The 17,081-nt window shown below is 42.9% G+C and overlaps 1 protein-coding gene across 1 annotated transcript; it reads left to right on the top strand.

The window, feature by feature from the left end:
* Nucleotides 1-13,247: 13,247 nt before the first annotated feature.
* LOC122929077 (cysteine-rich venom protein 6-like) lies at nucleotides 13,248-16,746 on the top strand. Its single transcript, XM_044282525.1, has 4 exons — nucleotides 13,248-13,325; nucleotides 14,089-14,152; nucleotides 15,007-15,045; nucleotides 16,313-16,746. Exons 2-4 carry the CDS (start codon nucleotides 14,116-14,118, stop codon nucleotides 16,474-16,476), a joined length of 240 nt encoding a protein of 79 aa, XP_044138460.1. The 5' UTR covers nucleotides 13,248-13,325; nucleotides 14,089-14,115; the 3' UTR covers nucleotides 16,477-16,746.
* The last annotated feature ends 335 nt before the right edge of the window (nucleotides 16,747-17,081 follow it).

Below are 17,081 nucleotides of genomic sequence, written 5' to 3'. Positions count from 1 at the left end.
AAGGTGAAAATCTGTAGGGGCTTAGGTTCAAGGTAACTCTTTACCAAATTTGAGCGTAGCCTGTCCGCTCTACGAACAGTAATGGAAGGGTACATAGGCACAAATTTCTCCAAGACCGAGTCCGTTTGAAGAACATGCCAATGTCTGGCCAAAATGTCTTTCATTTCTTACCATCGGGAGTGATATGTGGTCACGTACCTGATTTATGTATCCGTAGCTTTATATTTCTTCACCTGTAGCAAATAAGATTGTTTCTGTGATTTCGCTCTATAATACGCCCTCTTAATAGATCTTCGACTATATCCTCTTTTTAGGAATCGATTCATCAAATCAGTTGCTTGGTTTTCAAACGTGCTATCATCAAAACAGATCCTCCGTATATGCAGGAAATGTGCAGTGGGGATGACCTTTATGGTATTTCTAGGGTACAATTTCCCAGAAGGACAAAGAGGAAGTGAAGCGGTGGCCATTTTGGAAAAGGGAAAATGCAGTTCTATTTGCCCTGGATCCTGAGAAGCAATGTCCAGAGGTCTGAGTAAGTATTTCAGGGGACAATAACATTGCTAAAGACTGTTTGGGACTATTATCTGCCTGACAGATTCTTATATCCTCCAAAATTGCGCAGTTGCAGCGACTATTAAAGGAGCCATGCACCAATTCTGCTGTCATTGCCCCTAGCAATGCGTGTTTAAATTGCAGTCTAGCCTACATTGACCCCTCTAGTCTGGTACAGGATATCAAAAGCCATGTCTGACAGCAAAGATAGCTCCCACTTGGACTGCAGTGATCTTCCAGCGGCAGCTGCAGCCGCCTGCGTCATGCCTCTTACTATGCCATACTACTTTGGAGCACCTTGACTCCCACGTTATTCAGGAGAACCCCATTCACTCAGGGAATTCCATGATAAAATGTTGGCTACTTTTAAGCTATATCCAGTATCTCAGGACCAGAAAGAGGAAATCCTGATTGGCCAGTTACAGGGAACTGCTCTCTGGGAGGTTAAGTCCTCGCTTCTCCACACATACTTGAAGTCAAGGAGGCAGTGGCCTCCTTGCTTCAAGTCATGGTAACCACGCCCCCTTCCCAGCCCCTTCGCTGTGACTGACAGCGCTTATGCAGAGAGTTCGGACATGTGAGTGAGGAGGGCATGAAACAGGAACCCGATAAGAATGCTGCAGTACATAGCTGGTCCGCTCCTAAGACAGTCAAAGAAGTCAAGAGCTTTCTTGGTACTTTGTGAGCACTTCCATCAGATAGTGGTGCCCCAAAGAGAAGCTAAGATGGTAATTGACATGTACCATAAAAGGTCTGGTCATTTTGGTACCCAAAAAACGCGGAATCCACCATCAGGCGATGGTTCTACTGGACTGGCATGAGAAGTGATATTGAAGCCTGGTGCCGGGAGTGTCCCACTTGTGCTGTTGCCAGAAGAGAAAGACATGATCAGCGAGGCCCCCTTCATCCAATAGTGAGTAGAAGTCATCTAGAAATCGTGGCTATCGACCACGTGAAATTGGAACCCAGCAGATCCGGATACACTTATGCTATTACAATTATAGGCCACTACACCAAGTTCATCACGGCTGTACCTGTAAAGGACGTAACTGCTAAAACTACAGCAGCTGCCATGTGGAAGAGCTTCATCCTGCCATATGGGTGTCCTGACAAGATACTCACTGATCAAAGATTGGCATTCAAGTTTTAGTTGTTCTATGAACTTTGTGCACTGTAAAACTGCAAAACACTGAGGACCACCCCATATCGCCCTAAGGGGAATGGGCTATGCGAGAAGATGAACCAGACACTGATGCATATGCTCAAGGCTGTGCGATTTAACAAGAGACGAGTGGCCTTTGCTTCTCCCTGAATTAGTGTACCTGTACAATAACACCACTCATTGCTTCACCCCTTAACACCTCATGTTTGGAAGACAGGGCTGTTTACCTGCAGACCTCAGCCTCATCCACATCCACGTGTCGGACTCTAAATCACTCCTTTCCCAATCTTAGTGGGTCAAAGAGCATCAGAAGAGCCTAGATGATGCCAGAGAAATAGTGGATTCTAAAATAGAGAAGGCCCAGCAAAAACAAAAACAGGACTTTGCACATGCTGAGCCTTTATAACCAGGAGACAAGGTTTGCCTCAGAAACAATCACCCAGTAAGCAAGCTGGATAGTCACTGGGATCACAATTCACGAGCCATGTACTGTAGTGGCTGTTCCCTCTTCGGAAGTCTATGAGATCCAAAGAAGAGATAAAGGTACTCAGCGAGTACACCGCAACAGGCTCAAGAAATTCCTGCAGGAACCTGTTCAGGAGCAGTCAAGAGAAGTGGGTAAGACACCCGAACTGCCATTGTCTTCAGAAAGTGAGACTCCAACAGAATTGTCTTCTGTGCTTGACCTCTTCACTGGTTACTCCAGCCTCAAATTCGAGTCCTGATGCCATTTGCTGAAATTATTCCAAGTCAGACAGCTGATCCTCCTGCACAAGTCCAGGATTCTACCTCTACCCCTAGGGACTCGGAACTGCTCTTGTAGAGATCCCAATGGACCAATAAAAGTAATCCACCTGCCAGTTATCGGCAATTCTTTGAAACGAGCGTTTAGCTACAGGGACAATAGGAGCCAAGCCATGGACATATATTGAGAAACTTTCCCTTGTTTTGTGGTTATATTTTGACTGTTTTCTTTTTCATCTGCCCTTTTGTGCATGGATTTCATGGACTCCATTCATCATCCTATGCAGTTTGACACCATATATCATATGGATTACAAATACTAGTTTGGCTACCTCATGTGGATTACAAATAACTTTTTGAGTTATATGTTCCAGTTTTGCAACGTTACAAGCCTGCACCCAAGGATTTGACTCAAACCTTTACCTGAGCTCTTTGTGATTTCTACTGCCATATTTTTGCATTAACGTTCTAAAGGTTCTGCAACGTTTAAGCACTTTAGCCCATTGTGTGTATTTCTTTTGCAGGTGCTGCAATGTGAACTCTGATGCACTTTTTATATGGACTTTGGACTTTATACTGTTTTTCAGATAGTTAGCACTGTATTGCTTAGTTATGATAGACTGCCTCTAAGTACATTAATATACGTCACAAGCAGGTCTAACAATGCCAAGGGTAACTCGATGCTTATATGTATGTTTAGAGGGCGTGATTAACCCTCAAGGGAGTTTTGGAAGAAAAACGGTATCTCATCCTTCTAATTTGTACCTTGTGCTTTGCCAAGGTTATTTTATGCCCTAAGGGCTTGTGCACCGCCTTAAGGAAATTTTGTAGCTACCTGTACATATATCAAGGTGATAAAGCGTAAAGCATGATTAGACCTTGGTGCTAGAAGGGAGTACAGGATTAGTCCACCCTTCTATTTGCAGACGTTCTTATTGCACAATGGTGGGATTACGGAGTGAAGACACCCCGTGCTTTCTTTGGTATTAGTGGCCACAATATTCGAAAGAAGGCCAGTAATGCACACTTTTTGCACACCTTTTGGTTCTTTGGTTTATACCGAGAGGGAAAACGGTGAATGTAAACCCATCTCATATAGGCAGAGACCTTTTGGTAGCCGTTGTTTTATCATTTAGTAATAGTACATAGTTTAATGCAGCACCTTAACTTTTATTTGGAACCCTTGGATCACCTCCTAAGCACAAGCCGAGGACAGCTTGCCTCTTAAGTAAGGGAGAATGTAACACCCCGAGTGACATTACCTCGCCTACCGTTTATATCTGGGTATGCAATCTCAATGCCATTTTATACATTTATTCCAAATCCCATATATTGTGCATTTACTGTTATGCATCTGTTTATTTTTAAATGTAATGTTCCTGGTTTACCAGCAGGTGGCAGCAGATATGGCAGAGAAGTAGATAGAATAGAATGGAACCTTCCAGTCCATTCTACACCCCCCCCCCCCCCGTGGAGAAGTGGGCATGTCCTAGGTCCTGCAGGAAGGGTGGGGAGACCAGTTAGTTCCAGTTGAATAGTTGAGTGCTAGCTGACCCCCTGCTATGGGAACAGGTCTGCGGTGCTGTGTCCCTCCTGGACGTGTGCTGCCTACACCAGCCAGAACACCTCCAGTTCTACTGGAGCAGAGAGAAGAGTTCTAGAAGTCTTATTAGCCAGAACTTGCCCTGTGCCTTGCCATAGAGTCAGATAAAGAGAGAAGTTGCAGCAGAAAGCAAAAGGAAAAGTTCATTTTTAATTCTTTCAGCACAGCAGAGCCACAGAGTAGCAGATGTAGCAGTGCCGAGAGTGTTTGCCTGCCATTTTCATGCTAAAGCTTGCTGGAAACCAAGACCAAGTCTGTAAACAGTTTGAAGTAATGTTTATGCAAAGCAAAGCTGCTGTTAAACTATATACAAGGTCTGGACTCAATCTCTTTCATCATTCTCACCCCTACCTCTTTACCCTATTTGCTTTGCTTCGTCCGGCAATGCCTGGGGTTCCCGGATATCCACGTAGGAGCACCGTGACAAGTGCACAGCCACAACACCTAAAGGGACATTATAGACCACCCTTACACATCTGGCATTCCTTCACCTGGGTTCCACCATCACCTTCTACACAGGGGGACATAGTCCCTCCTTGCAGAAATGCAATTGGCGTCACAAAAAATTACAATTACCACATTTTAATGCTTTCGCCCCCTCACAACTCAGTCATGGTAGCACTACTTGTTTCAGCATTTAACAGAACATGTAAAGCTGAGTTCACAATTGAGGTATTTGGTCAGTTTTGGCCCCGTAACTGACTAAAGTGAAGTGTGCAGTGATTATAAGAGCGACGCCTGTCACCCACGTGTCATACTGACTCACAGTATTGTTTCACAACCACAGCAGACTCCCTATTCTTTTTACTACAAGGCACAGTGTTCTACACCACAATACAGGCTCTAGCTATTTTTTTACGTGATTTATCATGAATAAATTGGGATCAAAGCTAATCATTTTGTGAAATTCTCTCATCTCTAGTTGTAATTTGTAGTATACAAGAAGAAAAAGATTGTTCCACCACTAGGAGCAAAACAGTAACAATGCAGTTACATGACAAGAATGTGCAGAAGTAATCATATGCTAGATAGTTGCAAGTCCAATATATCTATGAGATAGCCAAGATGATTGTCTATAAAATGATGGTTGCTTCACAGTCGAAGCTGTAGTGGACGGTGAGATATGGAGCCGGAAAATCAAAAGTTCAAAACATTGTTACAGCTTTTCTCGTCATGTATATAGGAGGTGCAAGGCAGTAAGCAGTAAGAAGAAGATTAGTTGGAGGAAGTCAGAGGAGTGAGTCAGTGAAGTGCAGTGCACTGGAGAGCAGTGCAGTGCGGTCAGGTCAGCATATGTTTAGTCTGAAGCCAACATAACTAACCGCAGAGTCAGACAAAAAGAGCCGGCTAACCAAAGCTAGAGCTGGACCTGCTGCACCCAGAAGACAAGTAAGCGGACAAGTAGCTACTGCTCTGAGTTGTGCGCAGACCAAGGGTAATATTATCCATATAGTCAAAAGACTATGTGTGTCCTATTAGCTGCACGTGTGTCGCTAAACAGATAAGACTTCACTTTCATTTAATTCACATATTTAAACCATGTAGTAGAGCAAAGAAAGGTTTACAACTCTCAGTGGTGGCACAGATTGTGGATTATGTAGTTATACTGGGAGTACTACTGTTCCCATGTTATCAGCTGTGTATACTAGCAACTACCACTTTTTCAGCGTTGACAGGCGTTCTGCCATTGTTGCCTCTAGCAACGCCTCTTAAATTGCAATCTAGCCTACATTGACCCCTCTAGTCTGGTACAGGATATCAAAAGCCATGTCTGACAGCGAAGATAGCGCCCACTTGGACTGCAGTGATCTCCCAGAGGCAGCTGCAGCCGCCTGTGTCATGCCTCTTACTATGCCATACTACTTTGGGGCACCTTGGCTCCCATGTTATTCACGAGAACCCCATTCACTCAGGGAATTATGTGATAAAATGTTGGCTACTTTTAAGCTATATCCAGTATCTCAGGACCAGAAAGTGGAAATCCTGATTGGCCAGTTACAGGGAGCTGTCCTCCGGGAGGTTAAGTCCTGTCCATGGCCAGAGTGAAAAACAGCTGAGCAGATTCTAGACTTACTCAGTACCACCTTTGAAACTAGGGCCGCCTCTGAACTTAACCTCTTCAGGACACATGACGTACTGGTACGTCATGTATGGTTCCGATCACCGCCGTCCGTCGGGCGGTGATCGGAACACGGTGCCTGCTCAAATCATTGAGCAGGCACCTTGGCTAGATTGCTTCTTAACTTCTAAGCCTTGTAAGAGCCCCCAAAAATAAAATATCATTCCTAAATTGATCCAAACATGAAGTAGACATAGGGGGAATGTAAAGTAATAACTATTTTTGTAGGTATTACTATGTATTATAGAAGTAGAGAAATTGAAACTTGGAAATTTGCAATTTTTAAAAGATTTTTGGTAAATTTGGTATTTTTTCATAAATAACATTTTTTTTTCTTCATTTTACCAGTGTCATGAATTACAATATGTGACATAAAAAGAATCTCAGAATGGCCTGGATAAGTCAAAGCGTTTTAAAGTTATCAGCACTTAAAGTGACACTGTTAAGATTTGCAAAAAATGGCCTGGTCCTTAAGGTGAAATATGGCTGTGTCCTAAAGTGGTTAAAGGGAACCTGTCACCTCCCCAAACCATCCCAAGCCACCAGCATTACCTGTGTGTAGCCAGCAGTGTGTTTCTAATGATGCCTTTCTTCCTGAAGTCAGATTCAGCAAAAGTACTGAAAACGTTGTTTTTTCCCCTGCACGGTGTGCTTCTCCACACATACTTGAAGTCAAAGAGGTAGCGGCCTCCTTGCTTCAAGTCACAGGTAACCACACCCTCTTCACTGCTGGCGGCTTGGGAAGGTTTTGGGAGGTGACAGGTTTCCTTGACTTTAAGATACTTTGCCCTGTCCCTGCAGGAAGCCCTGCGGGCAGTTATCCACATAGACCCCCATGAAGCTCAAGGACAAGAGCAGATCCTCAGAGAGCAGTTTATTGAAGGTGTCCTCGATGAATCCCTCAAACGTCAGCTGAAGATGCCGTCAGCTCAGCACCCAGATACCCCTTTCTTGGATTTTAAGGAGCTTGCTATCGGCATCTTAGGGGAAAGTCCTAATTCTGAATCTCCTGAAGACAACCTGCTGCACACAGCCAGATAGCGGAGTCTGGGGCTCTGGCACCTGTCCCTGATGCTGTCGCAGCCCCGACAGCTCAAGTCTCCCTATTAACTTGGAATATGGAGAGGATGAGGAACCAGCTAGAGTGACTATAACAGCAGCCCAAGTCTGAGAAAGAGACTACTACACCAAGAGATCGTCCTACACCCGGTCCACGAAAAGATTGACGGCGACCGACTGGTAGGTTGTCAGACCCTGGGTATCGAGATGCCAGAAAGCGTGCATGCCGACATTATCAGAGGCCTAGACACACTGAAAGGGACTGCTGGTAGTTAAACGGGTATCCCCTGAGTACAAGGACCGTTCATCAGGAGGAAGAATACTAGGTTCTGAAAATCCGTCTTTTATGCATAGATACATGGGCGCCCGCCCCGTGGTTGAAGTTACCATCAAAGGAGTTTTCTGCATTGATAGATATGGAAACTCAAGTGACTACCATCCGTCAATCCGCATTTGAAAGATGCCGACACGGAGCCCAGCTGACGCAACCCCCCAAATCCTGGCTCCACATCATAGCTGCCAATGGCCAACCAGTGCCTATATTGGGCTATTGGGAACCTATCCTATAGATCAAAGATACTGAACTTCTACACCAAGTGGTAGTCGTGATTTAGGTTCCGGAAGATGACAATTGCCCTGTGGTCCTGGAGATGAATGTACTCAGCAACTGTTACACTGAAGTGCTGGAAGCCTTGAGGTAAAGCCTACTGACCGCACCCTGTGTGACTCAACGTGTCATAAACCAGACTATACAGGTTCTAGCTGCCCAATAAAAATTAAGCAACCGAGAGGGTGAAATCTGCTGTGTCAGCATCAAGGATATTCAGCTTATTAGACTCCAGCCTGGAAAAGAGACCTTGATATGGTACCGGACTTGCATTGGTGTCTGAGGTCAGGATTACCTGGCCCTCGTGGAACCCCTGCAGCTACAAGATCATCCCCTTGTCCTAGTCGCTAGGAGCTTGGTCACTGTGTCACGCGGAAATGTACCCATACGTTTGGTCAATCGAGTCTGTATCATATCTGTCTGCAAGATGTCCTGGATTCCCCTACTGCTGCTGCACAACAATCTCTACAAACGGTGGATGCAGCCAAAGAACCGCCTGAGCAGCCCTAGTGGGCCAAACTACATATTGGAGATGCCACCACCTCTGCAGAACAGATCAAAGGTGTGCTGGACTTAACCAAGGAACACCACCAAGTCTTCAGCAAACACCCCCTGGACTATGGTCAAACCACCCTACTAAAGAACACTATTACAACAGGCATTCATCCTCCATTCGTCACGAATAAATTGGGATCAAATCTAATCTTTTTGGGAAATTTGGTGAACTGGCCAAATCTAATTTTTGAGAAATTCTCTCATCTCTAGTTGTAATTTGTAGTATACAAGAAGAAAAAGATTGTTCCACCACTAGGAGCAAAACAGTAACAATGCAGTTACATGACAAGAATCTGCAGAAGTAATCATATGCTAGATAGTTGCAAGTCCAATATATCTATGAGATAGCCATGATTATTGTCTATAAAATGGTGGTTGCTTCACAGTCGAAGCTGTAGTGGACGGTTAGATATGGAGCCAGAAAATAAAAAGTTCCAAAATTGTTTTTCTCGTCATGTATATTGGAGGTGCAAGGCAGTAAGCAGTAAGAAGAAGATTAGTTGGAGGAAGTGCGAGGAGTGAGTCAGTGAAGTGCAGTGAACTGGAGAGCAGTGCAGTGCGGTCAGGTCAGCATATGTTTAGTCTGAAGCCTAAAAGTCATTTTTTTTCTTTTTACAACTTTTCTTATAAATTTTATTTAAAATTTATTACAAACCCTTTCACGTGTTAGAAACTTTACATACACACCCCACACTAATTAAAGGTTTACACGTTTCACACATCACACCTCAATAAAATAATAAAAATGTCCCATTCATCCCAACGAGTGTACTCAGCTGAAGAGGCATACGCCATCCTTGCCTCCGATACTGAGTCTGCCAGTGAGGGAGAAGAGGATGCCACTTTCCTCTACTCCTCTACCCCCTCATCAGCATCATCATCCGCTGATGAGGGACCCTCTAGAAGGCGCCCCAGAGTAGCAGAGGAGGCAGCCCCCCAAGTGAGCCCACATGGACCCCAACCCCTGACGATAATCAGCCCCAAATTACTGAGTTTGTGGGCAACTCAGGAATTCTGATAGATTGTGCGGACTTCACTGAGCTATATTTTTTCAAAATCTTCTTCTCTGAAGATTTTGTAAATCTAATGGTGGCCAAAACCAATTACAATTCATTGCTCAGAACCCTAGTTCGCCATACGCTAGACCCCTAGGTTGGACCCCAGTAGATGCAGCAGAGATGAAGAAGTTTTGGGGACTCGTGCTGCATATGGGCGTAGTAAAGAAGCCAAACGTTAAGCAATATTGGAGTTCTGACATTTTCTACCAGACTCCAATTTACAGTCAGACCATGATCCGGAAGCGATTTTAATCAATCCGAAAATTCCTACACTACAATGACATTACAGAGTGCCCACCCCAAAATGACCCAACATTTGACCGACTGTTCAAGGTTAGGCCTGTCATTGACCACTTCAGCAACAACCCAGAGAAAAATGTCAGTGTAGATGAGTCCCTATTGTTGTTCAAAGGGAGGATTAGATTCCGCCAGTACCTGCCTAGAAAACGGGCAAGGTATGGCATAACACTATAGAAACTCTGTGAGAGTAGCTTCGGGTATACCAAAAAATTCCACGTTTACGAAGGGAAAGATTATAGAATAGAACCCTCAGAATGCCCCCCGTCCTAGGAGTTAGTGGAAAGATTGTGTGGGAATTACTGCATCCACTGCTGGATAAGGGTTACCACCTCTATGTGGATAACTAGTATACCAGCATACCCCTATTGAGGTCCCTAACTGCCAGAGGTACTGTGGCTTGCAGCACAGTATGCAAAAATCAAAGAGGCCTCCCTAGATCCCTGGTAGGGCAACCACTGAGAATGGGTGAAAGTAGGGCTCTCAGCAATGAGAATATGCTGGTGGTTAAGTACAAGGAGAAGAGGGACGTCCTTGTACTGACCACCATTCACACTAATGCCAGCTCCCCTGCCGCTGTACGAGGCACCACTACCACTGTCCCCAAACCAGACTGCATCCTTGATTACAACAGGCACATGGGAGAAGTGGATCTTGCAGATCAACTTATGAAGTCCTACAGTGCCACACGAAAAACAAAAGTGTGGTACAAAAAGCTGACCATACACATTGTACTGATGGCAATGTGCAATGCATACATCTTATTTCAATCTTCTGGCCACAGAGGAACTTTCCTTTAGTTCCAAGAGGTGGTTTTTAAAGCCCTAATTTTTCAAACCCAGTCGGGGGAGGGTCCAAGTACTTCAGGAAGTCATGGTGCCTGAGTTGTACCAGGGCAACATTTTCCAGGTCAAGTCCCACAAACAGCAAGGAAGGTAAGGACCCAAAAACAGATGCAGGGGGTGTCACAAAAGAGGGATAAGGAAAGACACAATTTACCAATGCAAAACCTGCCCTGAAAAACCTGGCCTGTGCAGGCAGGACTGCTTTAGAATCTACTATTCTTTTATGGAATATTATTTTTTATGCTCCCTGAAATATTTTCACTTTATATCTGATTTTTAGTCCACCTCGCTTGAATATCCTCTTTCCAACAACCACTACATATTCTTTTCTGTGAGACACCTGTTTGGTAAAAAGTACAATTTCCACCACTTAAAATGTTCGTACGGGGGTGCTGTTTCCGAAATGGGGTCACTTTTAGTTTTTTTATTTTATTTCTGGAGACCTCAGAATTTCTTTTAAATGCGACATGGCAGCTAAAATCCATGCCTATCCAAATCAGGCCTGCAAAAACCATATTTTGCACTTTGCCTGTAGAGGCCTGCTGTGGGCCAAAATAGTAACCTACGAGCACATATGGGGTGTTCGCAAAATGGGGAGAAAATGGTGAACATATTCTGGGGTGCATTTTCTCCTTTAAACCCTTGTGAAAGTGAAAAATTAGGGTCTGCTAGTAATTTTTCATTTTTACAAATGTGTGCTTTGAAATGCTCTCTCTAGTATTTCTGCCTTCTGTGAGAAACCTGTTTAGCAAAAAGTACCCTTTCCACCACTTAAAATGTTCGCACGGGGGTGTAGTTTCTGGAATGGGGTCACTTTTGGGGGTTTCCACTATAGGGTTACCTCAGGGTATCTTCATATGCGACATAGGCCCCAATTACCATTCCAGATAAATCCTCTCTCCTAACCGCCATATAGTGCTCCTTCCACTCTGATGCCTGCCGTGCAGCCATACATTATTTTTTAAGCAAATATGGGGTGTTGGCGTATTCGGGGGGAAATGGGTAACAAAATGTGGGGTGCATTTTGTCCTGTTACCCCTTGTGAAAGTGAAAAATGTGGTTGTAAAGGAACTTTTTGGGGAAAATGTCATTTTTTTTTTTCACAGCCAAGAGTTTCCTAATTCTGTGAAATGCCTGATGGGTCAAAATGCTCACTACACACCTTGACATATTCCTTGAGGGTGTAGTTTCCATAATGGGGTCACTATTTGGGGGTTTCCACTCTAGGGGTACCTCAGGGTGTCTTCATATGCGACATAGCTCACAAAAGCAAATCCTGCAAAATCTGTCCTCAAAAAGCCCTATGGCGCTACTTCCTTTTTGAACCCGGACACGCACCCATACATTATTTTTTGAGCATATATTGGGTGTTGGCGTATTCATGGGAAGATGGGTAACAAAATGTGGGGTGCATTTTGTCCTGTTAACCCTTGTGAAAGTGAAAAATGTGCAAAATATTTAAATTTTTCATTTTCACAGCCAAGCGTTTCCTAATTCTGTGAAACGCCCGATGGGTCAAAGTGCTCACTACACACCTTGAAATATTCCTTGAGGAGTTTAGTTTCCAGAATGGGGTCACTTTTTGGGGGTTTCCATTGTAGGGCCACTCAGGGTGTCTTCATATGTGACATAGCTCCCAATCACCATCCCAGCTAATTCCGCTCTCCAAAAGCCATGTAGTGCTCCTTCCACTCTGAAGCCTGCTGTGCGCCCATACTTAGTTTTTTTTTAGCACACATAGGGTGTTTCTGTAAACTCCAGATTCAGGGTAATAGATTTTGAGTTTTGTTTGGCTGTTAACCCTTAATGTGTTGAAGAAAAAATAGATTAAAATGTAAAATCTGAAAAAAAAGGGAAATTTGGAAATTTAATTTTCATTTTCATTTAATACTTGTGGGGCACATAAAGGGTTAACAAAGTTTTTAAAATCAGTTTTGAATAGCTTGAGGGGTGTAGTTTCTAAAATGGAGTGATTTATGGGTGGTTTCTAATATGTAAGCCCCAGAAAGTGGGATTTGGAAATAAAAAATGTTAAGATTTGCTTCTAAACTTCTAAGCTTTCTAACGTCCTCAAAAAATAGTGTCATTTTCAAAATGATTCAAACATGAAGTAGACATATGGGGAATGTAAAGCAATTACTATTTTGAAGGTATTACTATCTATTGTAAACGTAGGGAAATTGCAATTTGGAAATTTGGAAATTTTTTCATTTTTTGGGTAAATTTTGTATTTTTTTTTATAAATAAAAATGAAATTTTTTGACTCCATTTTACCACTGTCTTGAAGTACAATATGTGACAAGAAAACAATCTCAGAATGGACTGGATACGTTAAAGAGTTTTAAAGTTATTACCACATAAAGTGACACATGTCAGATTTGCTAAAACTGGCTTGGTCCTTAAGGTGAACAATGGCAGGGTAGTTAAGGGGTTAATTTAAAATCAAAGTTTTCCTAAACTTTGGCCTAAATTCTGCTTCAGACGCTTCGCTTCACTCAACACTACTTATTTACATAAAGTTGCACCAGCTCTTAATGATAATGTTCATGTATTCCTGGTAAAATAATTGAATATTACATAATGACATCAATGACACATTATACACCAAAACTAGGTCACCGATCACACATCCTGAACACTCCCATACCCTCAATGTATATATAATAGCACACCAGTAGTATCCCTGCATCACCAGAAGACAATACACAGTGCATCATCCAGGTATGTACCCAAGCTTCTACTCTTATCTCAGAGAAAAGATATTATATTATTTCACCAATATGATAGGTATGTACTAACATCACAGAGGGGCCTCACTTTGGGGCTGGTTCGAACCTCTACATGCACTTCAATACAAAGGATCCAGAGATTGGTTCTACCAACTCTTAGACTAGAAAGCAGGATCCGGCTCCCATTGCTGATTCTTATCCACTATTTTCTTCTATTGCCTTTCAAATGAGGAGGCAAAGTCCTTCCTAAAATCTTATCACCCACTGGAAAGCAGTTTGAAGCCAACCAGAGCTGATAGCTGACTTGTCTTTTCTTGTTTCATTGAAAGGTTTGTCCCATCAGTTGGGGAATATGGATAACATGGAGACTTCTTTATTATGTGGGACTCAGCATGTCCATGTGTTACATGGATGCATATTCTTTGTATTGCTGACATGTAATACCACATTTCCCCTGAAGTGGCCACTGCAGGGAAACTGAGCGGCCACATTGTGCTTCCCCTACAGATCACCAGAGATTAGAGAAGCTGCACCCACATCCATCAGTAGATTGTGGATGTGACTTCAATCTGAAATGAAGTTGTCATACTTTGAAAATATCCAACTGATTTACTCAAATGTGCCATCATGGTGTGTGTGTTGGGAGTGGGGAAGCAACTTGGTTCAAGAACAGACAAAGTGTGAATCCTATAAGTATATTTGCAGACCTCTGATAATGTTTGATCACTCTAATCAATTCAATTCATTATTTACAGGAAAAAAGTTAGACCTCCCAGTTAAACATGACACGAACAATCACATTGCTGCTGATATCCCTAGGTGAGTTGCACATATGATATGTTTGTATGCTATTGGTTCTTACTGCAAATTACATCCCCAAGTAAAAGCATTGGTTTTTACTTTTTATTTTACTTGTATTTCATTGTCACTCGGGTCTCTGTAGATAATGAACAGTTTAGATTTCAGACTCTAGCAGCTCTTTCTCTCCCTTTCAGAGCAGGAAGTCTCAGCACAATCTCAAGAACAATTTATCTGCTGAACTATATGATACCAATCAGCTACATACAACTAAACCCTTACCTCTCTATGTTTCTGAAGCTGATGAATCTTCCTTAGTACTTGCTAGGACCAGCAAGGAATACAGCAGTGCCACCAAGTAGATTGTCCTCAAAAGGTGGAACCCACAAAATCATGTCCGATTGGTGAAACTCACTATATTGTAGGAACATATAGTGACATCCCTTAAGTCATTGCCATCTGCTATACTAGAAATATAAACCTTCCCGTAACAGACCATAGTCGCTCAAAATTTCTAGTAAAATGTTTGCATCCTTACAGGCAGTGGTACAGTCAACGTCTGGTCCTTGCTGGGCAATGAAAGTATTCAGTAGTCTCATCTCTTCTGGTCTGCTCATTAGAAGACAGATACTTCCAAATTATTATTGAAGGTGAGGCAGGGACATAGCATTATGGATAATTTGCTAACTTTTAATGGGGACCCCTGTGGTGACCAGAATCCATTGCATCTCCTACCTCAGTAGTCCCTCTCATACCCTTCATCTTGTTGGACTGCTGACAGCACTAGGTACCGGTTTCTTAGAAACTCCTCGCGTTCTATATGTTCTTTGAATTTTTCTTTACACAAACTTAGCATTTTTATTTTCATTTTGCAGGTGTGCTCCTTGCCCTGGTAACAGCACAATCAAAACCTGGTAAGGATTTGTTACTATAAGTATTAGATTTTACTTTCTCTATATCGAATCTATAGTCCCCGGGTAACAGTCCATTAGTCAAAGTAACAGCTGCTGCTCCGGCCTTAAAATGGCCTCAGAATTGTTGTTTCTTTAAATTGAAACCATCATTCCCACTGAGACTTTCTATCAGTGGTGACATTGTAACATACCAATAAACCATTAACTCTCCGTCACAAAACACCAGGTAGGATAAAGGTAACCAGTGTATAATACTAACCTATTGTACTATACTGAGTCGATGAAAGTGTCCAAAGAACAAGAATGAATCTACTAAAGTCTAGTTTAAAGGGTTGTCCATGTTCACAGCTGAGCCCGGACATAACCCCTTCTTCCCTCATTCAGCATAAATGAGTGGAGCATCGGAGCATTTCACGCTCCAATGTTTCCCCTTGTCCTGCGATGCATAATGCAGGGCAAGGGCTTTTTCTTTTCCTCTGGTGAGGTATTGGGTCTTACTATGGGTATCCTAGGCAGAGACTTCCACCTAGCAGTGAGCCCGGTGACGTCACCAGCACTAATGGTCGGTCTTTACTGCTTCCCTAGCACACGCAGGTGAATTACATCACTAGGTATGGATAGTTGGTTTGGTCATACCTTTTATAAGCCATTATATAAGAAACATCTTTCGTAAAGATCTTTCATAAAAAAAAGGACTTTCTGCTGAAGGATGTGACTCTATCCACTATCCGTACCTAGTGGTCTCACACCTCTGGTGTCTCGGAGCAATGCTATCAGCCCAGGCCTCACACTATTCCTGGATTCCTTGGTTTATATATCTGGACTGGCCCTTGTTTGCCAGATAAAGGAATGCAATGAGACGATCCTTGCTCTTTGGACACTTCCATAGCAATTCGGCAAATGTGCATATTGTGCATTGTTTGGCGTTATCACCTACATTATTTTATTAGTTTATTGTTTAGTTTTTTTGATTACTTAAAGGAGTTTTCCAATCCCACCTAATTTACACCAGGGTCGGGAGAGTGTGTAAATGAAAGAAAAAGAGCCACTGACGGGGTCCCTAAGCTGCACATCAACAGCCAAGGGTCCGACTGATACTATAAAACAAAGGCTGCTTTAAGAAACAGCGCCCCCTCCTGTCCATGGAATAGAGCTGATACTACAAACATCCTCTGGAAAGGCGTGGCACTACACTTTTGGAAGAAAGCAGCCATGTTTTCCTAATCCCAGGCATTCTTTTAACTTGTTCTTAATTCTTCTTTTGCAGACTGTAAAGATGGCAAAGTATATACTGATTGTGGGACCAACTGTCCACCAACCTGCGAGAAGCCAGATCGTGCATGCGATAAAATGTGTGTTCCAGGTTGTTTCTGCCCAAAGGGCACTGTACTAAATAACAGGGGTGAATGTGTGGAACAGAATAAGTGCTGACTCTGCAGCGGGAACACAACATATTCCAATTGTGCCAATAACTGCCCTGCTGTTGTATCTCCCCCAAATTGCCTTAGAATACAATGTATTCCAGGCTGTGCATGTAACCCCAACTACGCGCTCGTACCTGACACCAAGAGATGTGTCCTTCCACAGGATCTCCCCAAAGTTTGCTCCAACAAGTAAACCATCCCATGTGTGTCTTATTAGCAATCATCAAAATTGAAAGTTTGAGATGTGTCTGATGAAAATAAAATGATTGCTGACATTATTTTTATCTATTTTCATTGACTCCAAAAAAAACAAACGATCTGTGATATTTGACACTGACCAATCTCTGACCAATCAGATCACAATCAGTCTAAATTGTTGTGAAATTGTGGTTTCCCCATCCTATCAGCATGACCTGGATTTCAGTAAATCCATTATGAATGATACATGTAGGAAAACTGAGCATGGATATACAAGGGCCAATATATGAAGGTCTAGGGGAGCTATAAACATGGCCAAGCCAGTGATTCTCGCTCATCTGCATGGCCACCTCTGACTGATATTCCAGTGCAAGTTCTGGTATCGATAGGATTTACTACAGATAAAATACATGT

The sequence above is a fragment of the Bufo gargarizans genome, chromosome 2, assembly GCF_014858855.1.
Source record: "Bufo gargarizans isolate SCDJY-AF-19 chromosome 2, ASM1485885v1, whole genome shotgun sequence".
In the NCBI taxonomy this organism is placed as follows: Eukaryota; Metazoa; Chordata; class Amphibia; order Anura; family Bufonidae; genus Bufo; species Bufo gargarizans.
Note: the sequence above shows the minus strand (reverse complement) of the source record. Positions and strands in the feature narration are given on the sequence as shown.